General features: G+C 38.0%; 1 protein-coding gene across 3 annotated transcripts in view; it reads left to right on the forward strand.

The window, feature by feature from the left end:
• Positions 1-2,554: 2,554 nt before the first annotated feature.
• LOC133526866 (acetylcholine receptor subunit beta-like 2) overlaps positions 2,555-27,974 on the forward strand; it is a 112,699-nt gene continuing 87,279 nt past the window's right edge. The window contains exons 1-5 of one of the 3 annotated variants that reach the window (XM_061863694.1): positions 2,555-2,710; positions 14,460-14,558; positions 16,287-16,383; positions 18,115-20,180; positions 27,208-27,401. In XM_061863694.1, coding sequence (XP_061719678.1) covers positions 20,129-20,180; positions 27,208-27,401 — 246 coding nt within the window. In that variant the 5' untranslated portion in view covers positions 2,555-2,710; positions 14,460-14,558; positions 16,287-16,383; positions 18,115-20,128. Of the gene's footprint in view, positions 2,711-12,202; positions 12,355-14,459; positions 14,559-16,286; positions 20,181-24,459; positions 27,402-27,974 lie in introns of those variants that run through there. The other 2 variants (XM_061863693.1, XM_061863692.1) reach the window with 2 other exon arrangements.

Here is a 27,974-nt window from a genome sequence, read left to right on the forward strand (position 1 = left end):
ACTGTCAACGGAATGAATGTCATAATCACGGCAATAATGCAGTGGAGAACGTCAAAAAGCAAAAAAGCTACAATGAAAGTGCATGATGCACCTATCCTATTCAGAGACAGAGAACCTCATAAGGATACCATATTGATACACGCTTGCATACTCATATGAACACAAACATATACACTCCTATGCATCCCACGCTACACACACATCCACAGCCACACACACACACACACACACACACACACACACACACACACACACACACACACACACACACACACACACACACACACACACACACACACACACACACACACACACACACACACACACACACACACACACACACACACACACACACATACATATATATACCAGCACAACTTTTATTCTATCCTAATACTTTGTCAAGTTAATAAGAGTCAATAACGTTATTTTACTTTATCTTTATTTCTCTATCTTCTTTCACTGTACCCTATCGATTTTTTTCGCAATTAAACGATTTTGTTTTCATTAATTTAATCAAAGAAATGGACAGATACAGCAGTGGCATCAACGTCCCTGCAACAGTAATGCCGCTGCAGATGACATCGGACGTAACCTTTTTCTGCACAGACTGTAGTGACAGCTTGTCAGTGAAAATGTTAAATTATGAAAATATGATACCGTTTATAATATGGAGTGTGGAATTAAGAGGAGTGACATCTCTTATGGTAGAACTGTTGCAAAAGTGTCCAGCTGTCAGCTATAAATAATAGTTCCAAATCTCTTCAGAGTCGCGCTAGAGTAGCTAAGAACCTAGGCGCTATTGTTGGAGTGAAGTGCGCTGTCTATGATTTGATTTTTTTGTTCAAGTATTCTAGGTATTGTAGCGCCACCTATTTAAGGTTTTTTGATGACACTTTTTGGTACATGGAGATTTATTTCCTTACCTCCACCTTCCGTAGTTTATAATGCTTCCACACTATTTAACACTAAAGGTATCGTTCGGATTCAGACTAAATCAGCATTAATGCAGCAGTATTTCAGCGCGACATTACTGCCAACCGTCATTAGTATAACTCTTTATTAATTTACTTCTCTCTTGTACCCAGAAGACTCGCTATACGCTGCATTGACGTTGGCCGCCGATTACATTCAACAGCGCCCGTTCCGCCTGAGCTTGTGGAATTTGCTTCCGATGGATGCATCTCTCGTGCAAATCTTCGCCGGACTCTGCATCACTTACTTAATCGCCATTACTCAGATAACTGGCATCATTTAGGATGGGTGGATTTATTCTACACAAACTGTTTTAATTAGCACACTCGTTAGTAGTGGTTGTTGAATTTGTTTGTTATGTCAACGGTTTTTCTAATTAATATTGTCTGTAATTGCATACATGGTAATTTGGTTGATTTAATTAAAAAGTGTTAGTACTTAGGATAAAGATTTTCAATATAAGGAATTTTCATTATAACTACTTTGTGCAAAATCTAATAGATATTTGGTTGCACTTTTAATGTGAGTGTTTAGTTAGGTAAGGTTGAAATATTATATCAAATATAGTAAGTACGTAATCATTCCGTCATTTTATTAAGATATTATAACATTATAATTATGACAATGGTGATTATGATTTATGTCATTATGAGTGTGGTATTATGTTAAACTTGGTCGTCAGGTTTTTGTATTGCCATATTTTCCTGACAAAATTTCATTCCATTGGTTTTAGTATTCATGGCGGTATATTATAATGAGTTTCATCGGCAACATTGGATATATTTAGTATACCGGCTAGAGTCAGTACATTAAATTCAATAAATCAAATTACTTCTTTACCTACTCTGTTTTGATTTTATCTATATTCAATCCCCATAGGCCCAGATCCCTGGTCGCGGCGAAATGCGGTGCATTCTATTTTTTTTGTCGACGCCCATAGCTTCATTGACCATGGCGTCTCCAACATTTAAAATATTTTGCAAATTTACTATAGAACCTACGATCTTCATTGTCTTGGGATTTCCTCGTGTTTTGTTCTGGTCGGAAATGTAATGTGTAACCCCCTTATTCATAAACGTGTAGTAAAGTTACGATGCCGCTGATCATCGTTTGTCCCTTTCCGACGTATCGGTATGATGGAAAGGTACAAACGATGATCAGCGACATCGTAAATTTAGTACACGTTTATGAATAAGGGGGTAAATGTATGTAAGTAATTTTGATATTTAGATGCATCGAAACAAAAGCCAAATGAGCCATAGCATCACTTAATAATAGACTTCTATATATTTATAATCATGTCTTCAAGCGACTCAAGTCGTGCTTGATGTCAAAAGGTGTAATTTATGACTCATTTTGGCTACCTTAAGGGTCGGTTGCACCAAACCGTCTGTCATCGTTAAAGCGTTCGCTAAATTTTATTGTATGGGAAGTTTCATACGTCACTGCTGTCTGACGTTGATCAGGCCGCTAAATATGGTTGGTGCAACTGGCCCTAAGTGTAAAACATTCCGCACCCCGGGTTATGTTGATGTATAAATTCGCACGACTTTTGCGGATGGATGATGGACGTATAGGATGCTTCCGGGGTATCGTATCGCATGATACAAGTCGTTAGTCGATAACCAGCAGCGAGTGATGTTACGCGCGTGGTTCGTGTGCGCATGCGCGTGTGTCTGCGCGCTGCTGTTCGCGCGCGCTGCGCCTGCGCCGCCCCTACACACGCATGTCAAAGGTAAACAGTGTTAAAGTAAATTTAGCTTCTTTTTACGCCACCTATGATCCAACTTGCTAAATTTAGCAACTTTTCATGTTACTTTAAAACCCAAGCTTGCCAGTTAGCATCTTTTTGGTACATACACACATTTTAGCAACAGCCTAGGAGTTCTACGAGTCTTTTCTCTATGTGTTAGGAGGTTTTATACCTTTGATAATGACAGAAAATATATTAAAGATATCACAGCTATGCCGCCTCGCAATTTAAATAGAAATAGAAATATATTTATTGTAAAAACAGCGCCACTTTTGTTACAAAAAATTGCAGCTAGTGGGGCCCAATTAAATTAATAAGTTCAAGTTCTCACTTGTTTATTTGATTTTAAACTTAGATTACAAAAAATATGAATATTATTATAAGTATTATTTAGTTTTATAAAAAAATGGCAAATGGCTTTTCTAAATTTTAAGACTAAAAATTACGAAAACAGATTAATCTAATAGGGTTGGTTTCAAAAATTAATTGGTTTGTGCGAAAGAAAGAAGAAAGGAAAGTCATTTATTTCATAAAGTCTACAGGCACAGGACCAGGAGAAGAAAAAAAAAGGAAATAGACAATAACAACAATTAAATACAATAACAAAATACCAATATTTTTATGGAGCGAATATATCAAGTAAAAAAAAACGAGTACGGTCACGTCTAAACATATCGATACGAAAAAAGTGCCAAAAATATGTATACACGACTTTATTGCCCATATATTAAGGTAGTGTATACATATTTTTGGCACACTTTTCGTACCGATATATATTTTCAGACGTCACCGTACCTAACCTACTCAAAAAACGCCTTTCAGTTAGCTGTCTTTTTTAATTATTTCAAAATATCTGACAATCAAAATTAGATATAAAATGTAAGTATAAAACGTTGTTCTGTCGACTATATATGTACTTATATTATATGTATAGTAAATTGTTTACCGAGGCATGAAGGGTACTCATTTCAGTCGAGGTATTATAATCAATAATTTGAGACTGAAATAGTGAAACCCATTTTTCATTTTAATCACAAGAATAACAAATGAAAAAGCAAAATTACTAAATTAGTATTTTCTCATTTTATGTAGATAACTAAATTATCATTTATCATGCAAATGAATCATATACATTTTATAGCATGGTTAACTCGTTCGCATTTTCCCTGTAGACATAGGAAAGTTAAGGAAATCTAAAGCTAATTTTGACGGTACACCGTTAGAGGCGGGATACTTTTTTTCAGTACTTAGATTCAAATTAGAAAAAAATAGGATTTATGTGTACCAGAGTCGTAACTTTTATAAAATTGACCACAGAAGTGGCCTTTTTAGGGTTCCGTAGTCAACTAGGAATCCTTATAGTTTCGCCATGTCCGTCTGTCTGTCTGTCTGTCCGAGGCTTTGCTCCGTGGTCGTTAGTGCTAGAAAGCTGAAATTTGGCATGGATATATAAATCAATAAAGCCGACAAAGTCGTACAATAAAATCTAAAAAAAAAATTTTTTTAGGGTACCTCCCCTACACGTAAATTGGGGGTGATTTTTTTTTGCTTCAACCGTACAGCGTGGGATATGGTTGGAAAGGTCTTTTAAAACTAATAGGGGTCTTCAACAAACATTTTTTGATAAAGTGAAATTATTCGGAGATAATCGCTCCGAAGAAAAAAAAATGTGTCCCCCCTCTAACTTTTGAACCATAGGTCCAAAAAATATGAAAAAAATCGAGGAAGTAGAGCTTAAGAAATACATTAAATGAAAACTATAGCGGACATGATCAGTTTAGCTGTTTTTGAGTTATCGCAAAAAGTTTCCCCTTCATAGTAAAAAGACTTACTTTAATTAGGTACTGATTATGCAAATTTTCCTATTTGTTTAACTCGGGTGAAAGGTACCATTTCATCCCTTGGTTAACAATTTACTATACTTTAAGCTCCAGTTTAGCTTATTGTGACGGAAGAGTAACTACGGAACCCTACACTGAGCGTGGCCCGATATGCTCTTGGCCGGTTTTATTATAAAATGTGTTTGACCCATTATGCGTTATACCTACTTCTCGGGTGTCAAGAAAGACAAAAGATTACGTTGTTTATTACTTTTAAGAAAAAAATCACAATATTTTAAATAAATAAAAATTACCAAAATCTAAATAAGTTCATTGGTGTGGGTGATAAGTGGGTGTAAATAAGCGTGAAGAGGTAACAGACAGACAGACAGACAAACAGACAAGTTGCTTTCGCAATTATAATATGATACCAGTAGGGCTAAGATGGTCGGCTCTTTATCATTTGTCACCATGCCTGTCACGTTCTAACAAGTATGCAAGTGCGAAAGTGACGGCCATAGTGACAAGTGATAAAAATGGAACCATGCTGCCACCGCAGGGTTTATGTGAGCATGAGTCATTTATACTCAGCTACCGTGTCCAAGTAAAACGTGTCCAATTTGGTTCCCACTGGGTACTTAAATGTAGATTTGCTTTAAAAGTTTTTAATGAAAACTGTATCACAACATCATTTACACATACACAGAATATGTGTGTATATCTATGTCAATCAAAATAACTATAGGAAAGCTGAAGAAACTCATAATTTTAATCTCCGAAATAAATCGAAATTTGTTCAGACTAAATCTAACTTTATCCACTTCAATAACAGCCTTAACAATATCGCAATAAAATTTTTTAATAAATTAAGTACAGTCAGCATCAAAAGTAGCGGATCAAATAACGTTCCAGAAGTATCTACACATTCTGTAACAACTTAACAAAAAGTGATGTCTTTAATATAGAACAATCTATACAGTCTACTATCTTTTACAGTCTTAGTGTAAAAGATATACTTTTGAGCACGAATTTTAGAAATTTATCTATATTTGGAAAAGTTATCCGGAATATCAGATACTTTTGGCGCGTTGTTTCATCAGCTACTTTTGATGCTGACTGTACCGACATATAACAATGCAGTAATCTAAAAACCTTTGACATAAAAGTAAGCGATTATTTTATAAATAGACCATTCCACACTATTGACGAATATTTTGCCAACGCACTTGATTAAATTGTTTTATGGATACATTGTAAGGTTCACTTTTTATTATAATAATATTTGACATTCATATACCACAAGATTGATGTAATATATTGTAAATAATTGTATATACCCGTATAACTGTATTTGCATGTACATGTACTTATCGCAAATAAAATAATCTGAATCTGAATCTGAATACTCCTGAAACCTGTTGAGTTTTTGTTAGAATGTTAAAAGAACTTTCTTAAATTTTTGTCTAAATTGAGTTGTCAGATTATCTCAATTGGATACCTAAATTAAAGTAATATTTGGTTTTTGGTTGCATATGTTAACTTTATTGTTATGTATTAATCTAAGTCATATCTAGGAACTGTACACTTTAGACTAATATTATGTTAATAGCATGTATAACTAGAATTATATAGCTTTATACTTACCTCATGTTACCTAAGGAAGAGCGGAGGCTCCCAACACAAGCTATTTTTGCTTACAGGGAGGCTCCATCCCTTAGCTTATATTTAATGCGTAAGTTACAAAAATAAAGAATTTTGTATTTGTATTTGTATTTAAAAGTTACATGTAATCAGCATATTATATATCAACATACCTATTTAACATCATCATCATTTTAGCCTCCAGTCGCTCACTGCTAAGCATAGGCCTCTCTCGTGTACGCCACTTATCCCGGTCCTGGGCTAGTCGCATCCAGAAGTGTCCCGCGGTTTTTCGAATGCCATCCACCCAACGAGCCAACGGACGCCAGGCGCTTCTTTCATCCGAAAGCGGCTACCAATCTGTCAACATTTATGTCATTTCATTTCATTTATTTATTGCAGTCATGAACATAGTTACACAATATTAAATTTAACTAAATATCTAATACCTATTAAAACATTTCATCATAATATGTCTACCTCAGGGATCGGAAACCGGTATTTTTTGTATGGGAACGAAAACGGTATTTTTTCGTTCTTTGTTAATTATTCCCTTTCTAATTGGGCAATCTAATAATACGAAGTCGTTATCTAAAAACACAACCGAGTCCTATATTTAGAGTATAAAATAAACCGAAATATATGTTTATTTCAAAGTTTTTCCAAAAAACCGGTTCCGATCCCTGGTCTACCTGCCATCACTCTGCCTGGCATATTCTTATTGGTTCATGGGCCAGTGTCCATACAAATCTGCCCATCCTCCTTTTGGAGTAAAGTAGGCACATTTAACGGTACTATACGTAAACTCTTGTACTTTACCGCCCACAAAAGCATGCAGTCCAACGTGACTGTCGACATGTCGTCGCATTGTCGGAAGAATGCTAAATGATAAACGGCCAACGTGCTAGGATTGTGTAACGGTGGCTTAAGTGAGCTTCCCGTTTACTAGGTGCATGCGTTTCGCTGTTCGTGAGAAACTTGTAAACTTCTACTCTGTTGATCTCTAGGATCTGTTTTGTTTTCTTTTATTTTTTATTGACATTATTGTGAACCGTATTATAATTGTATTCATGCAAATACAATTATAATATTGGTCACAATAATGTCAACAAAAAATAAACAATGCATGCGCATTTAAGAATGTTCCATTGCAAATAAAGTGATTGATTTATTGAGGATGTCTTGATGATGGAAATGTTGATTCGTAAATCGTCGATGATCTTGTGAAACAAGAAGAGAATTTATTCTACAAGTAGCCAAGTCAAAACAACATTTACAGAGACTTGTGACTGTCATGTGACTTGAAAACTTCTACCACGACTAGTAAAACTTTGGATGATTGTAATTATATTTCAAGACCAAGTGACTTGGTGAGTCAAACGGAATTTAACCGGAAGGCACAAATTGAAACGAGCCTTAAGTGATATCTAGAAAGTTTGAAGCTATTGGTAGCAATAATCTCCTTAAGCACAGCCCCAACCGGAAGAAAGCATGAAATGAATATATTATTATTATATGTCTAAGAAAAATAATAAAAGGGAAAAAACTTTTCAAGTCCCCCCACTGTTGTATCCCTTTATGCAGTTTTTCATAGTCGTTAAAAAACGGGCAACAAAACTGCCAATGAAAAATAATTTACAGTACATATGGGGCTACTTTATAGCACTAGTGCGAGAAGTAGCATATTACGTTACTGTGTCGAACATTTAAAGGGCCATATGTACTGTAAAACGTTGTACGATACATGTGCGAATAGGTAATTCGCAACTCGTGTCGATTTAAAACACTCCCTTCGGTCGTGTTTTAATTTATCGCCACTCGTTTCGAATTTCCTATTTTTCGCACTTGTATCGTAATGTACTATTCTATCCTTTATTTAATTCCTATGAAATATGGAGCGAGGAATTAAAGTTTACAAATTATGAGAGGTGCAATTTTTGTAGCAGGTAGCTACAGAGTGAGCAGATCCTAAAAAGTCACTTTGTGACCTCTTCATTATGTGTATAAAAGCTCACGTCTCCAAAATATTCGTTTCAAACTAAGTACCACCAGTTTCGTAAGCAAGTTCACTACCGACTAAACCAGGAGACCGTCACCAGCTACAACTACATAATAAGTTTACTCTTTTAGATATCTAGGCTTTAACATTCTTAGTCTCAAAGGATCAATATTTCGCGATTTCCTCTCCTACCGAGGATGCCATTAAATTAGCGTTTGCACCTACGCCATGCCCACTGGCGAGTTAACTGTGAAACATTGCCCTGGGTATGCCCTGTACTGCGATCAGAAACGCAGTACGTGCCATCGGGAACGTCGCAAAAATGTCCTTTTGTACCGACTAGTGCGTCACAAGGAAGCGAACGTTTACCAATTGGGATACGCACGTGAACTAAGTAAGACTGTGACACGTGGTTTGCGAAATAGCTTTAGGAAAAATTTTGATGAATTACAATACAATACAATAGCTTGATCCCTTAACCTCCAGACTGACCCTTTTCATAATATTTGATCGAAGATTACTCAAGATGTCGCCTAACAACGTACAAACATTATACACAAAAACATACAAAAATAGGGTTAGGGTGGACCCTAAGATCCCATTTCAGTTCACTTTTGGACAAAATTGCAGTCAAGTAACTCAAACAACTGAGAGAAGTAGAAGAGGGAGCTGGAAGGGGTAGACCTCGGCGGACTTTCTCTGATCAAATCGGGGAAATCCTGAACAAAGGCCAGGTCAAGAGCACCCTAAGCCGGCGACTGTGTATGAGGAATGTTATGAAAGTGACGGAAGTGAAGGAGGTATATCAGGATCGTAGCAAGTGAAAATCCGTGGTCTCTGCCTACCCCTCTGGGAAATAGGCATGATTATATGTATGTATGTTTTTTGAGGGTGAGCAGTCCATAAATTTCAAAGTTCAAAAATTCATTTTAGATGTGTTTTGATATGGTTAGCAGATTAATTATTCTTAAGAAAAAATTAACCTAAATGTAATGGTATGATACGAATCTGAATGAGCCCACACGCGAGGTAGGCCATCGGCGCGCAGTTGACCGCTATCCCGCGACTATTGAGATCATTGCCACGAGTCTCCAAGCGACCTACTCATAACATTCACCCACCTCGTCATCTAACCATCCTTCACTCCCATCCAACAAACGACAAAGACAAAACCAACCAAAACACTCAATCACCCGCATCTCGACATGTAGTAACCACGTTGTGTAAATCGTCTCGCCTATTCAAGACTCTTGACACCTGTCGACGATTGCCATCCTTTACTAACGGTGGCTTTATGATAGAGACAGTGGTGCCGGAACGCTAAGTGAGTTATATGTAGCCAAGAGTCAACGGTCGGCGGCGTCTTTGGTCTCGACTGACCCAAATATTGCACTTGACAGGATGTTGTCAACTGATTTACCCTATTTTTGGAGCGGTGTTCTGAATCGTTGATGTAACAGCAAAGGACCGGTGCAAGAGAATAATCACTGAGACAATGTTCTACAAAACCAGTCCCAAATTATTCAAACCACTAAATATAAAAATATAGAAAAATATTATAAGGACATTCTTATACAAAGTGACATAGTCCCACGGTAAGCCAAGAAGGCTTGTGTTGTGGGTCAGACAACGATATATATCAAAAAAATCAAAAAATCAAAAAACAAAAATCAAAATTGTTTATTTCTTTCAAAAACCATGACAAATGTTACAATGGCTGGTGTCTCCTTGTAAGTTATTTACAAAATAACCTGTGCTAGGAGGCACCGCTCTTCCGTAGCTAAGTACAGTCAGTATTATACAATTCTATTCTTAAAGCTATGTTCCTTAATTATTATATGAGTGTGTGTGTGTGTGTGTGTGTATATTACAATATATATTACATACAAATACATATTGTGAAACATCCATGACTCAGGAAAAAATATCTGTGCTTATACATACACAAACATCCCTTATCGGGAATGGAACTCAGGACCATCGGCTTTATAGGCAGCGTTACTACCCACTAGGCTAGACCAATTTTGGACTATTATACATTAGATCTAATAAATAGGTAATTAAATAAACGGCCCGATTCGAACAATGATTAAGACACGTTTAAGATCTTTAAAAGATCGATAACTAAACGACATGTCAAAATTGACGTTTATTTTGATTCCACTGTGATCCCAATAAGATCTATCTATGATATTTCTAACGTCAAAGTGACATTGGTTGCCCGAATCGAGCTGTTTCTGTCAATTATACGACACACAAACGATATCTAAATGAGAACTTATCTAAACCAGAACTTATCGTTATCGTATCTCATTCTTTGAATCGGGACGTAACATCAAATCACATAGAAGACATTCATGATATGCCTTTGACCCTTGCCGTTTGTTAGACACACATAATAGGGATAACTAAAAAATACATTGCTAACTAAATATAGGGTTTATTTATTATTATTATATGATAATAAGGTTAATAGGGTTTACATATTATTATTATTTTTTGATTTAATATGGTGCCCGGAAATCTCATGTTTCTTCTCCGGGTAGTTAATGTCTAAAATTGGAACTTTAACACTACACCCTAGTTCCAAATGGGTAATGAATTGAGATTCCCAACAATTTGTTACCATTTTAAGATATTCAATAAATATTATTTCTTTATTTTCATTTTGGCGGCAATTTTTCAGAAAAGCGCTATAGGGACTGTGCGCGTTGGAGGGTCTGCCATCTTGTGGTCTGAATCGGAACCATAAACAGGCACATTTACACGTCAAGTGTTTTCTTGTGCATAGTAGGTTCTGCCATCTTGTGGGCTACATCGGAACAAAAAACATCACATTTACGCCTCGCGCCAAAAATCTGACGGCTCTTGTGCTGCCTCCTACAGTTCATGCACGCTCCCTATATTTGACTGTAGTGTGTGGGAGGAGGGGTGGCATTCACTGGTTTTGACTCTCAAGTTTGTCAGTTTTAAATAAAAGGTGACGTTCAGATACTTCAGATGTCATTGTAGCCGCAGCTGTATCTGTCAATTTCCTTGTTATAATTAGTGACATTTGCCACCGCGTTATTGCCACGGTTATGACGTTCAGTGCATCAAAAGTTTAATCAAGGAACTTGTCAGATACAGCGGCGGCAAAAATGGCCATCACAAGTGTAACATTAATGCAGCTGCAGTCGACAGCCTCCATTGCTCGAAAATATTATGTGTATTATTAAAAGTTCCCTTGATTTCTCCAGGACCGGATGACTATAGAACTAAATAACAATTTATACCTTTTTTTGACCGTAGCGTCAGCGAAAGTCTCCATTTTGACTGGGACATTTTGTTTTCGTATGTCCGAATGTCCTCCTTTACAGGTCGCAAATCTCATCTTATCCTCGTAAAATTTTGTGACCAGGATATATGATTAAATTATGGTCGATCTACATTTTTAAAAATTTTCAAAATGAAAAAGTTGGCATAAAGAACTTAGCGCCAATAGCGTCTATGGCGCTTAAGATTATAGTGAGTTCACTGTGATAACAACACACATTTACATTTTCTAAGCTTTTAACGCGAGGTCACAAAGCCACTAGTATAATAGGTACAAAAGAAAATTCCGATGAATAGAGAACCTCCTCCATTTAGTTAAATAAAGAACGATGGCACACGTAACATTGAGTCAACTCAAATCCAGTGGCACTTACCTAGTCAATTATGACCACTGGAATTTTCCCCGGTCTCAGTAATACCGGTACAAAACAACCGGTTGACATTGGTAGTTCTTCCTGATTCTACATAGTTAACAGGACGTCTCGATCCTTCCTAGTTTCATTCTAGAATGTGGAAGTCTGAGAATCATTATTTCATTATGTCGGTTATGATTCTTGATTCCTTTGGCATCAGTAAGTGTACAGTTGAGATCACAAACATCTTTACAAGTCTACATTCCAAAAATATATTTACGTACAAGTCACTGACGCGGCGGTGCGCGGCCCGGGATCGAGAAGCATGGTACGAGCTCCTTTTTGAAAAACGCATTTACCTAAATGAAGTAATAAAATCAAAAACAGAACAAAACGTAAAATAAATAAAAGTAAATGAATATCTTCCATTTTAAGTCACTAAAATGGTAACAAGGCTGGTAATCAATGGAGTTTTATTAACGCCTCCTACCCTTGAAGGTGAGGTAATTTTAAGTCACAATTATTTCGTTAATACATTACAAGTGCGAAAAATAGGAAATTTGAAATGAGTAGCGTTAAATTAAAACACGGCCGAAGGGTGTGTTGTGAATCGACACGAATTGCAAATCACCTTTTCGCACATGTATCGTACAACATTTTACAGTACATATGGTCCTTTAGATTTATGAATACTTATATAATTAATGAATGTAAATACTGTTTATAATGTACCTAAGTATATGTTAATTTAATAAATGGCTTTTCTGATTCTGAAGACACTGACAAAATACATCTTTGCAACGTGTTTAGGAACTCAACTGTATTTAAATATTAACTTTTGTAATCCAATAATATATGTAGTTAGTTAATTAAAATACAATTCAATATTTTGTATGGAACCGTTTACTACTTTTAACCAAACATTTTTGTGACAAAGTTTAAAATGAACATAGAAATATATCCGTGAGGTATTTTTTATGATATAGTAGCAAACGACAGGACGAATCGCCTGATAGTAAGCGATCACCGTTGCCCACCCGACAAACGTGGATACCCGGATATGCGTTGCCGGCTTTTAAGATGGTCCACCTGTCAAATGTGACATTTCTTCAATATCAGAGAAATGTAAATCAAACAAATCTGAAAAAAAATATATAGCGTAGAAACTAATAGATGGCGCTGATATCGCTAGCCTTCACTTCGCAACTTTGCCCGCGTGAAATCTGTTTAACTTCTCGTGTGTCGGGATTAATTTTTTCAAATAGTTTTTCCATACTTAAAACTCCATTTTCAAGAGTCGACTATGATTTTTTTTACAAACTTTTATTTTCTTTGATTATTTGTATGTATGTTAATCAATAAATAAATAATTGGGGAGAAGTTTACACAGATCGACTTAGCCCCAATTTAAGCAAAACTTGTACTATGGGTACAGTTCCGTCTGAAAACTTCGATACGATCGAAGTGCCAAAAATATGTATACTTAAACGACTTTATGGCCCATTATATTAGGGTAATGTATACATGTTTTTGGCACTTTGCCCGTATCGATATTTTCAGGCGTGACCGTACTAGGCGGCGATACACATTCTTACGTATAGGTATAGACAAACACATATATACATAGGAAACACACATGACTCAGGAACAAATATCTGTGTAGTACACCTAGATTCGAACCCGAGATCATCAGCTTCATAGGCAGGGTCACTACCCACTAGTTATAAAGACAGGTCGTCGTATGTATGTTCGGGGTAAATCTTCCAAGCTAAATTAGACCCACTTCCCACTATACGATTGAACACGCATCTTTTGTGACGGCCTTAGAGTGTTCAGATATTTTTGAGCACTTCAGCCGCCTCCGTATATCTGATGGGGGCGGTACCATCGAGCTGATCTGATGATGGACACCGGAGGTGTAGTATTATTCTCTTATATGTAAAACAACGCTACTTAACATTTCGTATGCGCCGGGCAAAAAATTGCCATTTATTTAGCAATTATTGAATTATTACATCTTCATGTTTAAGTTGAATTTGGTTGAATATATATGGAGCAGATTTGCTCCTAAGCATACCAAAGGTTAAATGTGCTTGGATTTGTGAGAATATAACTTTCTCGATGAGTGAATTGCCTGTTGAAAGGAAAGTACACTCAGCGATAAAATCTCGTAGGTATCAAAAATTTAAATTTTGACAAAAAGTTGTTTCTCATATAGGAAGTGTATAAGCGCTAAGCCTAGATTCAACAAGTATTTTCTATAACAAGATGTATTTTTTCGCAAAGATATCTAGGACTAAGCTTTAATGTTGTCTTACACCATATTTTCTTAGAGAATGTAGATGTTGAGTAAAACGCGAATTTCTCCAGGATAGTAGGTACGCATTTTTCAAGATGGCTGCGATTTCTTGAGGTCCGCAAATGTCAAATAGTGTGGACATGAAACAGGGGCGTTTAATTTACATTTCATACCAAATTTGGGACTGTCCCAGAGATTTCGAGGTTTGTTCTATTCCGATTGTGCTAAGAGTTCTACAACATAGAATTAACCTAAAATTGTAGGCTGTGCGTTGTCTGTCAGTATATACATTGAATTGTTTCAGACTCGAAGGTGCAAGAGAAGACAATCGTGGTGCGGAGGATGCCAAACGCGTACTTCTACCCGTTCAGCTTATGGCCTTTGCCCAAGTTTCCTGACAGAGGTTAATCATTTTACTATTCTATATATATTTCAATAGAGTCAAGCGTAGTACACAAAGATAAACAAATAAGCTAAGAGTTCTCAGTCCATACACAAATACTTAGGCGCAGAACCCACGTAGCGGCGTGGCATCGCTCCGCCGCGAGGCATGTCGGTGGCGCGGCGCGAAGTTTTGTATCAGGCCAGTCCTAGGGACGCATTTATGCGTTAGTGATATTGCTATCTCATTCCACCTCATAGCTGCGTCCCTTAGACTGGCCTACGCCTGGGCCATCGTGTAGAGGAGCCCTGACGGTGTAGGTATAGTTGTGCTATTCTCGAGATTGTTCTCCGTTTTGTATGGGGAATACTCTCGCGCGAGAACATACCCCATAGTAAACAGAGAATGTTCTCGAGAACGGCACAACTATAGGGTGTAGAGAAGCGCTTCGACTAGGCTTCGAGCCGGGTACGTCCTTAAACATCCACAAGAGAGGTATGGGCATTGTGAATGTCATCTCGCTTTGTGTGGTAGGGCACAGCACCACGGATGTCATTCCAGATCTAGAGCAGAGCCCAACTGGGGAAGTACCTCCACCTTACAGAAAACCGCAGCCAAATAACACTAAACCCTACTTATAGTGTTGTGTTCCTGCCGGTGAGTAAGGTTTGCAGAGCTCAACGAGGGTGGGAGGGGGTTAGGGTCGGCAACGCGCATGTAACTCCTCTGGAGTTGCAGGCGTACATAGGCTATGGAGACTGCTTACCATCAGGCGGGCCGTATGCTCGTTTACCGCCGACGTAGTATAAAAAAAAAGGCGCAGACTAGTCGGTTTACCTACACCAGGCGTCACCAATTAGTTTATTCAGAAGTCCGGTTCTTAAAATAAAATGACCATCGCGGTCCGTTTCTACTTAAGTTTATTAAATAAGCAAAAAATAAAATAGGCTGGCGGTCTGCCATCTGGTGGCCTCTGAGGGCCTACCGCGAACCACGTTTGACGTGTTGTCTCTCTGTCGCACTTGTGAATTCGTACGTAAGTGTGACAGGGAGGCAACACGTTGAACGTGGTTCGCGGTAGGCCCTCTGACCTACACCACACCGCCGACGCCGGCGCGCCGTAGAGCGGTTCCACGCCGCTACGTGGCGTGGGTTCTGCGCCTTACGGCCCGATTCTAAGAATGACATACGATAACGATAAGTTCTGGTTTAGTTTAGACAAGTTCTCATTTAGTTAACGTTTTTATGTCGTATAAATGACAGAAGCAGCTCGATTCGGGCAACCATTGTCACTATCACGTTAGAAATATCGTAGAGAGATCTTATTGGGATCACAGCGGAATCGAAATAAACGTAAATTTTGACATGTCGTTTAGTTATCGTACATATTTAAAGATCTTTGCATGATCTTAAACGTCTCTTAATTATTCTTCGTATCGAGCCGTTAGATAAAAACTCATTTAAAATAAGATACATATTATTTTATAAAAAAAAAATCTTGTAACATGTTTAGATTCCTTGCGGTTTTGTTTATTAATTATCACTGCCATTTTGATTTTTTTACTACTTCGGTGGCAAACAAGCATACGGCCCGCCTGATGGTAAGCAGTCTCCGTAACCTATGTACGCTTGCAACTCCAGAAGAGTTATTTTCCTATATTATCATATAAATGCTGATCCATTAATTGCTCGGATCATGTAATTGTATGCAGCAAAAATTTATAGTGCTACTTATTTATTTTTTGACAGAAGGAGAAGAATCCAGCGAGATCTTCCGATACAGAAGGGAAACGGGCCACTTTCTGCACAAGAGAAGTTTAGTTTTACAAACGAAGCTAAACAAGAGGTAGCCAAGGCAGCAACGTTCATTTAATAAAGAAATAAAATTGTACAAACTAAAACACACAGATGCCCGCTGAAATTTGTTCGAGATGAAAATCGAAGTGGTGCACGTCATCCACCTCTATTTCAAATTCTCTTTGGTAGCAGCCATAGAGTTGCCTAGACGCCGACGCTCGGAAGACGCTAGAGTGTGGGATAGCTCTAAAATTAAATAAAAATTAGACATTTTTGATTTCATGATTATTTTTTAAAAGCAAAATTTGCCCTTGAAAATATAATCTAGTTTCCGTATGATTTTTTATGGCATGTGTTTTTGATGAACGTGTGATAATTTAATATATAACCTAGTATTAGATCGCTATAGAAGGTGGAGGTAAGAAATGGAATCTCCATATACCGAAAATTTACATCAAAAAACCTTAAGAGGCAGTCAATACCTAAAGCGCGCACACTGTCTATTTGTATCGTAGTAAATGAGATAGCACTGTCGCATGTTACTGGGCCTGGGCAAGGGAATAATAAGAAAATTATTTAAATAAAAAAAGTGGATTATTAGTGTAATATTTTACTCGTTAGCGGTTTAGATATAAATGTTTTGAAATTGTGATTTTAATTGCAGACCCATAAGTCAAAACAATAATGACATAGAACCGTTTAATTGTGATTTTAAGACCAATCTTTGCAATTATTTTCTATCGAGCCGATTTCGTTAAATCATCTATCGAGTACAACCATGGTCTTTGAAATATAATTAATATGAACATATATTTTTCTTACTTGACTAAAACAAATAGTCTTTCTTAAACTGTTTAAGTAACATCAATTTCAAGGACATTGGGTGTTGACAGCCCCTTAAATAGGTGGCGCTATAATACCTAGAATACTTGAAAAAAAATCAAATCATAGACAGCGCACTTCACTCTGTCAATAACGCCTAGGTTCTTAGCTACTCTAGCGCTACTCTGGAGAGATTTTGAACTATTATTTATAGCTGACCACTGGACACTTTTGCATCAGTTCTGCCTATGGAGATTGAATTCCTTACCTCTACCTTCAATACCGCGTGCCTCGACTCGCAACAAATCTGCGCATCATTTTGGATGCCACGATCTATAGCCTCTTAAATTACCATTCATAAAACTTACTACTTATTGTTTGTGTCCAGTACCCCTAGTGTAAATAAATTCGATTTCCAAACTTGACGTACGCGTTTGCGTTTAGTCTCATTTTGTATTGGATTTCGAAAGAGCGCGCCAAGCGGGACTTTTTGGAAACTCAAAATCCTATACAAAATGAGACTTAACGCAGACGCGTTCGTCACGTTATGATGTCGATCAAAGTTACACTAGGGGTACTGTACCCCTAGTGTAAATAAATTCGATTTCGAAACGTGACGAACGCGTTTGCGTTAAGTCTCATTTTGTATAGGATTTTGAGTTTCCAAAACATCCCGCTTGGCGCGCTTTTTCTAAATCCAATACAAAATGAGACTAAACGCAAACGCGTACGTCACGTTTCGAAATCGAATTTATTTACACTAGGGGTACAGGCTCTAGTTTTTGTCCCCGTTGACGGAGTAGCGAATAATATATTTATTTTTTATGTAGATAAGTAGATATATTATTTAGAATTTAAGGGGATAGGGGATGGCCGCTTTTACAAACCTAGTCCCCATTTTCCTCTCTTAATTCCATAATTTGATGTATATTATTAACCTTACTGTGCGTTTCTCCAGGAACTTTCTGCCTCGCACAGCTAAACTGTGGAATGAACTGTCGCCTGCGGTATTTCCGGACCGATACAACCTTCAAACCTTCAAGAAAAGAGCGTACTCCCATTTTAAAGGCCGGCAACGCACTTACAACCAATTTGGTGTTGCAGGTGTCCGTGGGCGGCGGTAATTTCTTACCATCAAGTGATCCGTCTGCTCGTTAGCCTCCTCTATCATAAATAACATTAAAAAAAGCTATGCCCCCACCGACTTTTAAAAAAAAATTGATTATTGTAAAAATTAGGAGCGAATATTTGACGACCGGTTTGGCCTAGTGGGTAGTGACTCTGCCTACGAAGCTTGTGATTCCGGGTTCAAATCCTGGTAAGGGCATTTATTCGTGTGATGAGCATGGATATTTGTTCCTGAGTCATGGGTGTTTTCTATGTATTTAAGTATTTATAAATATTTATATATTATATATATCGTTGTCTAAGTACCCTCAACACAAGCCTTATTGAGCTTACTGTGGGACTTAGTCGATTTGTGTAATAATGTCCTATAATATTTATTTATTAAAAAAATATATATCATCCGTCTAACTGTGTAACATAGCTGTGGTTGATATACAACAAATTAATTTAAAATATTTTCAATAATGTATTAACATTAATCCAGAAATGGATATTAATATAGAGAGGAAAATGAGAACAATATTTGTACGAAAAGGCGATTTCGAACGGGTCCTTCATTTCGTCTTACCACATTCAGTGCCAGCGCGTTCTACGCGCTACGAGCGTAGCCGATAACATGGGAAAATGCGTAGCGAAAAGCGACTACGGACTGAGCGCCCGCCTGGCGGGTTGCTGGCAGTGAATGCGTTAAGGATTCCCATAACGTCGGGGATAGTGCAGTACCGCGCAACTAACGAAGTCGTAAGAGTTCGAAATTCAAACAATGTACAAGGTAATTGGACCTTACTGCATTTGTTAGTTACGCGGTATTGCACTATCCCCGACGATAAGTCAAAATTTGTGTGACAAGGTAAATAGGGAGCGTGCATGAACTGTAGGAGGCAGCACAGGAGCTGTCAGATTTTTGGCGCGAAGCGTAAATGTGATGTTTATTGTTCCGATGTAGCCCACAAGATAGCAGAACCTACTATGCACAAGAAAACACTTGACGTGTAAATGTGCATGTTTATGGTTCCGATTCAGACCACAAGATGGCAGACCCTCCAACACGCACGGTCCCTATAGTTTTATATTCTCGTCAAGTGGACAGAAACTAGCACAACGACCCTACGACATAAGGCCTAAAATAGTCAGTTTATTTTGTTGCTTTTACAGTCGGGACATTGTGTTATCTATGTAAGTATGAAATATATGTAAGTACTTGACAGTTACGAAGATGTAGTTTTGTATAAAAAAGTAACCTACTTCTATCATAAAATATTTTATAATGAAGGACAAAATATAACACTGTAAGAAATTTATTTTGTTTTATTGAAATTAATTTTTGATATTTATACAGCAGCTAGCTGCCGACGCGTTGAGGTAAAATCGACATTTTCATTTAACATAAATACTTGATGTCAACCTTACCTTAATACAGATTTTTCAATTCTAATTCTCTTATTTATAAAACTTTACAAGCCAAACTAACTTTGGCCAAACAAAGTTTAGCGCCATCTATCTCACCTTCGACTGTACCATTTTCCACCGTAACTCGCTAAGAGAGCACATTATCAACTCGTAGCACCGCTCGTATCTTAGTTCCACACACATCTAATAGGTAGCGCTAAAATCAATATCTAGTGGCGTCCTTCTTTTGGCTACAACTTTATCAACTTAATTTTCGTTCTTATGGCACTACATTTAGGTTAATTTTCGTGTAATTTTATCCTATTCTGGTAGAGCGACAGTGGCGCTCTCGTTCCCTATTGATCACGCACATTCAGTTCACGGGAAAATTGCATCTGTGAGGATTTCATAAACATGATTCATTGAAAATAAAACCATAATAATTATCAAGCAATATGAAGTTGCAAGTGGTGTGGTTTTTCATAGCATTCACAAGGACTTGTATGGGTAAGTAGTTTGCTATTTTTATTAGTGAAAGTTAAGTAAATCAACAAGATTTTACGATCCTAGCTGATAAGAGAGATAAATAAAAGAAAGTCTATACTTATATTTACTTTATTTCCAAAAATATAACAAACTTATAAGTACAAAATAAACATTCTATACATTATTAAGTTATTAAAAAAATTAATTATTTATTTGGGCCAATTAGGCTCCTTCCAGGCGCGTCAGGAAAAAGAGGTCGAAAGACGGATTGAAAACGCCTGGAGGAGCTATTGGTCCATGAAACACCTGATGAAAGGTAATCTTCCGATATATCTCAAACGGAAGCTCATGGACATGTGCATACTCCCAGTTCTAACCTACGGGGCACAGACTTGGTCTTTGACTAAAGCTCAGAAGTCCAAACTCGGAGTTTGCCAACGAGCTATGGAGCGTAGCATATTAGGTGTCAAATTGGTGGATCGAGTCCGGAACACCACGCTGCGCTCCAAGACACAAATCATCGATGTAGCTCGGAAAGCGGCCAAGCTAAAATGGGATTGGGCTGGTCACGTCTGCCGAATGCCGATTGAGTTGTGGGGCAAAGTCACTACAGAGTGGGAGCCCGAAAACCGAATCGGGGATCTGGCAGACCTCACCGGCGATGGCGGGATGAACTGGACTCCTTCTTGAAGGAGTGGCCAGACATAGCACTCGACAGAGATCAGTGGAGAGATTGGGGGGAGGCCTTTGCCCAGCAGTGGGACACGACAGGCTCCAAATAATAATAATAATAAAAAAAAATAAGTAAGAATTGGAACTGTTTGAAGTATTTATCTACAATGTACCTATAGGTAATACATTAATATCGAAATAAAAAAATAATGGAGAGGTATGCAGAACTTATCAACATATAAATTATATTATAAATCGTGTTATATCAATAAATTTATCCATGCGTTTGTATATTATACTAAAGTTACAATTATTCAACTAAAACAATATTATCTTCAAAATATTCTTTTTGGCTTTGATACAGAAAATACACTGTACGTACAATTAATAAAAACGAAAGATATTATTTAAACTCTACGTACGACCTCGTGTGAGTTAGAAATGTATCAGCACTGATTGCACCAAAAATCTCAATTTTTAGGGTTCCGTACCCAAAAGGTAAAACGGGGACCCTATTACTAAGACTCCGCTGTCCGTCCGTCCGTCCGTCTGTCACCAGATATCTCATGTATCTCATGAACCGAGATAGCTAGACGGTTGAAATTTTCACAGATGATGTATTTCTGTTGCCCCTATAACAACAAATACTAAGAAGTACGGAACCCTCGGTGGGCGAGTCCGACTCGCGCTTTTTTATAAATATCAGTAAAAATCAAAACAAAAAGAGAGATGACAAAAATAGAGATTATATTTAATTTTACTTTTCATTATCGCATCGTGGCCTAGTTTCCAAGGTCAGATAGCATTCGCTTTCGTAAAAGCTAGTGCTTACGCCAAATCTCGGGATTAGATGCCAAGCGAATCCCAGGCTCACATGAGCCGTGGCAAAAAGCCAGGACAATGTGGAAGATCATGATTTGGATTACTGCCTTCCTATTAATAATTCTCCTCAACTAATACTTACTTACTAATAGGTACTTATCTAGAATGGCGGTTACGATAATATTGAAGTGTGCAAAAGTTGAGTGCGAATGAGGCAGACTTTAATAATAGTAGTTTATGTGACTGCTACATAATGAAAGTTATTAAAATATGAGTGTGTTTATAATGTAACTAGTGATATTATAAACTGACGAGTATTTACAATTTTGCGGTGACATATATACTATATTAAATAAGTAATTATAATAATGATGTAACTAGAAAAAAAACTTTATACTTTTTAGATAACAATCTATTAGAATGTAGATTAAGTAATCTGTTTGTATTTTTTTTTTTTTATAATAAACCGTTTTTTTTTAAGGAAATAATTTACGCAATAACATGACGCTCATCACGCAATGACATATCATATATATTAGTTTATCTTTTGTATATCATATAAGTAATAGTATTTGGTCATAGTTTTGTAGGTTTATTTTTAATATGTTTAAATGTATGTATAATATTTTGTTTTTCGATTAAATAATTTAATGTATATCTTCTGCACCAACATATATGTCTCTGTTTGACCCAATGGTGGTAAGTACATATAGTTTATTAATCACATTGTTAACTGAAAATCACATACACAATTTTTATACACACACAAGTAAATTATTAAAAACTAAAGAAAACAAACCTTAAAATAAAATAAAAAACTTAAAAATAAAATTAATTATACGCTTAGCCTAAAATAACCCCCCCTGCATTGCACCTGGCCCAAAGGTCCCCATAATGCCTGCAGCATTCCCCCGCTGAACTGCTATGGAGACCTGTTGGACCAAGTACGACCCAGAACGAGGATCACCACCCCTGTCCCGCAAACGCCGGCCTAATTCCCTAAATAATTAGCGGGCTTCCATGGACCCAATGGTTGACTGGTAGAGAATGCCTTTTGGCATTAAGTCCGCCACTTGTACATTTTTCTTTGGTTGTGCAATTCTTTCTTCCTAGCGTTGTCCCGGCATATTGCCACGGCTCAAGGGAGCCTGGGGTCCGCTTTGACAACTAATCCCAAGATTTGGCGTAGGCACTAGTTTTTACGAAAGCGACTGCCATCTGACCTTCCAACCCAGAGGGTAAACTAAGCCTTGTTGGGATTAGTCCGGTTTCCTCACGATGTTTTCCTTCACCGAAAAGCGACTGGTAAATATCAAATGATATTTCGTACATAAGTTCCGAAAAACTCATTGGTACGAGCCGGGGTTTGAACCCGCGACCTCCGGATTGTAAGTCGCACGCTCTTACCGCTAGGCCACCAGCGCTGTGCAATAAAGTTTAAAATAAATAAATATATATCATCCTTCCGAATTTGGTCGCACTTTTTATATATATTTCACAGGCGGTCTTGTTGTATTTAGTGATTAAAACTTCATACACTATTGCTTCGTCACAGATTAAGATAAACAGCAGCTTCGTAACAGGTTTTTTTGCACTCCTTCAGAAACGGACCTCTATCAATCATACTTGTTTTCTCAATTGGACAACTCCGGGTATACATTATCTCTGTTACACACAAGCTCACGGACTACGGCCACTTTGTGTTTTCCATTAAAATACTCTGCCTTGTAATTTGATATACCTGCTCTCTTCAATTCTTCAAACAGATCACGAAAACAGCTGAAGTGCCAAGAATTACCTTCAAAATGAAATGTGTCTAACCTGCCCTTTGGAAATTGGGACAGAAATCTATCTTGAAGATGTGTTATTCTGTTTCCGTTGACATACAAACGCTTAATCCCACTTCCAAGGAAAGAATTCCTTGGAACATACTCTATCAAGTTCTGGGAAAGATCGACCTCTTCAAGTGTCTTTATCTGGAATAGATTCTCTGAGAAGTACCTAAGCTTATTGCCTGTCAAGTGAATAGTGTGCAGGTTTCGCAAACTTTTAAACATATCCTCATGGATATAATCGATTTGGTTAAAACGTATTTGGATAAGAGTAATTTTCTGTAAAGGTAATAACGCCTTTGGGTTATCAAGTTTTTTAATATTATTATAATCTAACTGAAGTACTGATAATTTGGAAAGCGAATTTGCAACGAATTGTGGTAGTTGATTTATATGGTTATCGTTCAAATATAGATGCGTCAATTTAGGTGCATTGTTGAAGGTAATCGTATCGATATTCCCAATTTGGTTGTGTCCCACATCGAGTGTCTGTAAACCAGGAAGCCCGATGGAGTTAGTCCGGATGTTTTTTTTGATATTAAAATTATTTACGAGCGGATTTAGAGCGTGGTGGTCTGCTAGAGGGCTGACAACTCGCACGTTATTTGTTTCTTTGCATTTCCCACATGTGGCCTTTGGAGTCTTGCCTTCAGACAAAGCAGTTGTTAATATCAGCATGGGGAAAATAACCTTTACAGTACATATGGTGCTATTTTACCGCACTAGTGCGAAAATTAGCATATTACGTTACTGTGTCGAACATTTAAAGAGCCATATGTACTGTAAAACGTTGTACGATACATGTGCGAATAGGTAATTCGCAACCCGTGTCGATTTAAAACACTCCCTTCGGTCGTGTTTTAATTTATCGCCACTCGTTTCGAATGTCCTATTTTTCGCAATTGTATCGTAATGTACTATACCTGCAAGAAAATAATATCCAAGGTTACTATCAAGTTCAAAGTGTTTATCAGCAGCTTAGCTTCATATAATGCACGAGATACTATAAAAAATCCTAATTAATTGTAGGTAGGTATGGATACAGTACTTGGAGCATATGAAGCATTCGTTGAATTTCTTCAAAATCTCAACATTAGACAACATCTTGCCGTTAAACATCTTGCCGGGTATGTCTTTAAACTACGTCCAAAAGAGAGGTATGGGCAATGTGAATGTCATCTCGCCTTGTGTGGTAGGGCACAGCACAGCAGATGTCATTCCAGATCTAGAGCAGAGCCCAACTGGGGAAGTACCTCCACCTTACAGAAAACCGCAGCCAAATAACACTTGACCCTACTCATAGTGTTGTGTTCCTGCCGGTGAGTAAGGTTGCCAGAGCTCAACGAGGGTGCGGAGTGTTAGGGTCGGCAACGCGTATGTAACTCCTCTGGAGTTGCAGGCGTACATATGCTACGGAGACTGCTTACCATCAGGCGAGCCGTATGATTGTTTGCCACCAACGTAGTATAAAAAAGAACAATAATTTTGAATTGGCCTCTAGGTCGATACGTACTTAGGTTACCTGTCATAGTATTATTATAAATGGGTGTAATTTGCTTAAAAATAATAATGTAATATATGATATCGAATTTAAAATGTCGTGAGACATACTAAAATTATTTTATTTTTTATTTTTGTTTTATGTCCGCCTGTTGTTACCTACCAATGTGTATATTTTATCAATTTCTGTATCTGTTTTTTATGTAGTGTGCAATAAAGAATTTTATTATTATTATTATTATTTTTTACAAATTCTCGGGACCATGGGGTCCCGGACATTTGGAAGGCGTGCGTGGGGCCGAAGCCAACACGTAGAGGCCCCTTGTAATAAGACAATTTACTCTAAATGTAACGTGACACCAACCGACGATTATCCCTGTTCACACTATAGCAGTGCACCCAAGGACAAGCCCCGGTTAGTGTAGGACTATTGTAAAAAAAAAAGGGGTACCAAAATAAACCGGGCTATTGGGTTGAGTTGCAAGTGGACTGGTAACCGGGACTATGGAGAATACTATGGCACCTGCCCTGATCATATGTTTTTAAAAACACGACAAAATGGACAGGTGGTGACTTGCCAACTCACAATATGGGTCCCCGAAAACGGCCGCTCGCACGGAGCGACAAGGGGACAACATTGCGTGAGCGGCTCAGGGTGTGGAGAGGTGTACGCCGCTTTCTACCCAGTGGCTGTAAGCAGCCACTGTGCCAACTCGCGTCTTATGCAAATTTCACTTCCACCCTGCGAGCATATAGCTCTGACACCCCACTCTGGACGGCCGGTAAAGGCAAGCCAGAGGTGAGAGTCCTGCGGCCCCTGCTCAGTGTTCACTCCAGCCGGCCAATCAAGGCAAGCCGGAGAGGGACCTGGTCGACTCTCGGGGGTATGGGACCCAAGGGACGTCACTTCCCATTCAGCTCGCCACAAGCTGCCCCGGGGGCTTATTATTATTATTATTATTATTATCTCTTACAAATTCTCGGGACCATGGGGTCCCGGGCATTTTGAAGGCGTGCGTGGGGCCGAAGCCAACACGTAGAGCCCCCTTGTAATAAGACAATTTATTCTAAAAGTAATGTGACACCAACCGACGATTATCCCTGTTCACACTATAGCAGTGCACCCAAGGACAAGCCCAGGTTAATGTAGGACTATTGTAAGAAAAAGGTACAAAAAGAAACCGGGCTATTGGGTTGAGTTGCTAGTGAACTGGTAACCGAGACTATATAGGTGACTATGGCACCTGCCCTGATCATATGTTATAAAAACACGAAAAAATGGACCGGTGGTGACTCGCCAACTCACAATATGGGTCCCCGAAAACGGCCGCTCGCACAGAGCGACAAGGGGACAATATTGCGTGAGCGGCTCAGGGTGTGGAGAGGTGTGCGCCGCTTTCTACCCAGTGGCTGTCAGCAGCCACTGTGCCAACTCGCGTCTTATGCATATTTCACTTCCACCCTGCGAGCATATAGCTCTGACACCCCACTCTGGACGGCCGGTAAAGGCAAGCCAGAGGTCCTGCGGCCCCTGCTCAGTGTTCACTCCAGCCGGCCAATCAAGGCAAGCCGGAGAGAGGGGCCTGTCCGAATCTCGGGGGCATGGGACCCAAGGGACGTCACTTCCCATTCAGCTCGCCACAAGCTGCCCTGGGGGCTTATTATTATTATTATTATTTATTTTACATGGAGAACCAATAGCTATAGCTATGCTAATAACAACATAAATAGTGACACAGAGCCAATTATAGATAGTGATAGTGAGCCAATTATAGATAGTGCACTATTTATAATAAATATATTTCTCATGTTCTGAAAGTGGATTGTTGTCGTTCTAAAAAATGTGCAGCAAATGATGCGGCTAGAGCACTGTGTTTTCTAAGTAGGTTTTTTTCTTTTTTTTCTACGATAAGCAATTAAAATTTTGGTTTTAAATGGATGTGTTGTACAATTTCCATTCCGATATATAACTCCCCATTCCATAAATAACGATATTTTTACCTTAATTGTAAAAATGATAAATACCATAAAAATACTACTGAAGTTTATACTTAGCTAGGTTTTTTTTAAATGCACAGTTATCTTACTTTCCTCGTATTCGTAAAACTTCACTGCGTTCGAGCGCCAAACTCCCTCGACAGAAATGGATGCCTTTCATCTCTTGGTTAACAATATACTATTTTTTCATTCAAAATTATCATTTTTATTTCGACTTATTCCAGGTCTAAAGCTACTCGAAGCCAACCCCAACGTCAAGCGATTGTATGATGACCTGCTTAGCAACTACAACCGGCTGATCCGACCTGTGACCAACGTGTCAGACATTCTGACCGTACGGCTCGGACTGAAACTGTCTCAGCTCATGGAGGTCAACTTGAAGAACCAGGTCATGACCACAAATCTATGGGTCGAGCAGGTTAGTAATACCAATATGACCAATGTGTCGGACATTCTGACCGTGTGGCCTGGCTTGAAGCTGTCGCTCATGAAGGTTATTATAACTAGCTTATATGTAAAATAAGCCCTTGAGTCATTGTACCAAGGATGCTGGCGGCATTTCCTCGTTGTATCGCAATACTGATACGTTATGCGAGGAAGCCGTCAGTTCTTCGGACTAATTAAATTATCTAACTCGCACGGTAAGCTCAAGAAGGCTTGTGTTGTGAGCACTCAGACAACGATAAGTATATATATATATATATATATATATATATATATATATATATATATATATATATACAAATACTTAAATACATAGAAAACATCCATGACTCAGGAAAAAATATCTGTGTTCATCACACAAATAAATGTCCTTACCGAGATGCGAACCCAAGACCATCGGCATCAAAAATAGGTAGGGTACCCACTAGGCTCGTTAATGCAGTGTTGCCAGGTGAGCGGAAGAAAATTATCGTACTTTAGTGTCCAAATTATCGTACCGATGAAAAAATCATCGTACGCCTATCAAAAATGCACTATCCCAAAATTT

Source organism: Cydia pomonella, chromosome 17 (assembly GCF_033807575.1).
Source record: "Cydia pomonella isolate Wapato2018A chromosome 17, ilCydPomo1, whole genome shotgun sequence".
NCBI lineage: Eukaryota > Metazoa > Arthropoda > Insecta > Lepidoptera > Tortricidae > Cydia > Cydia pomonella.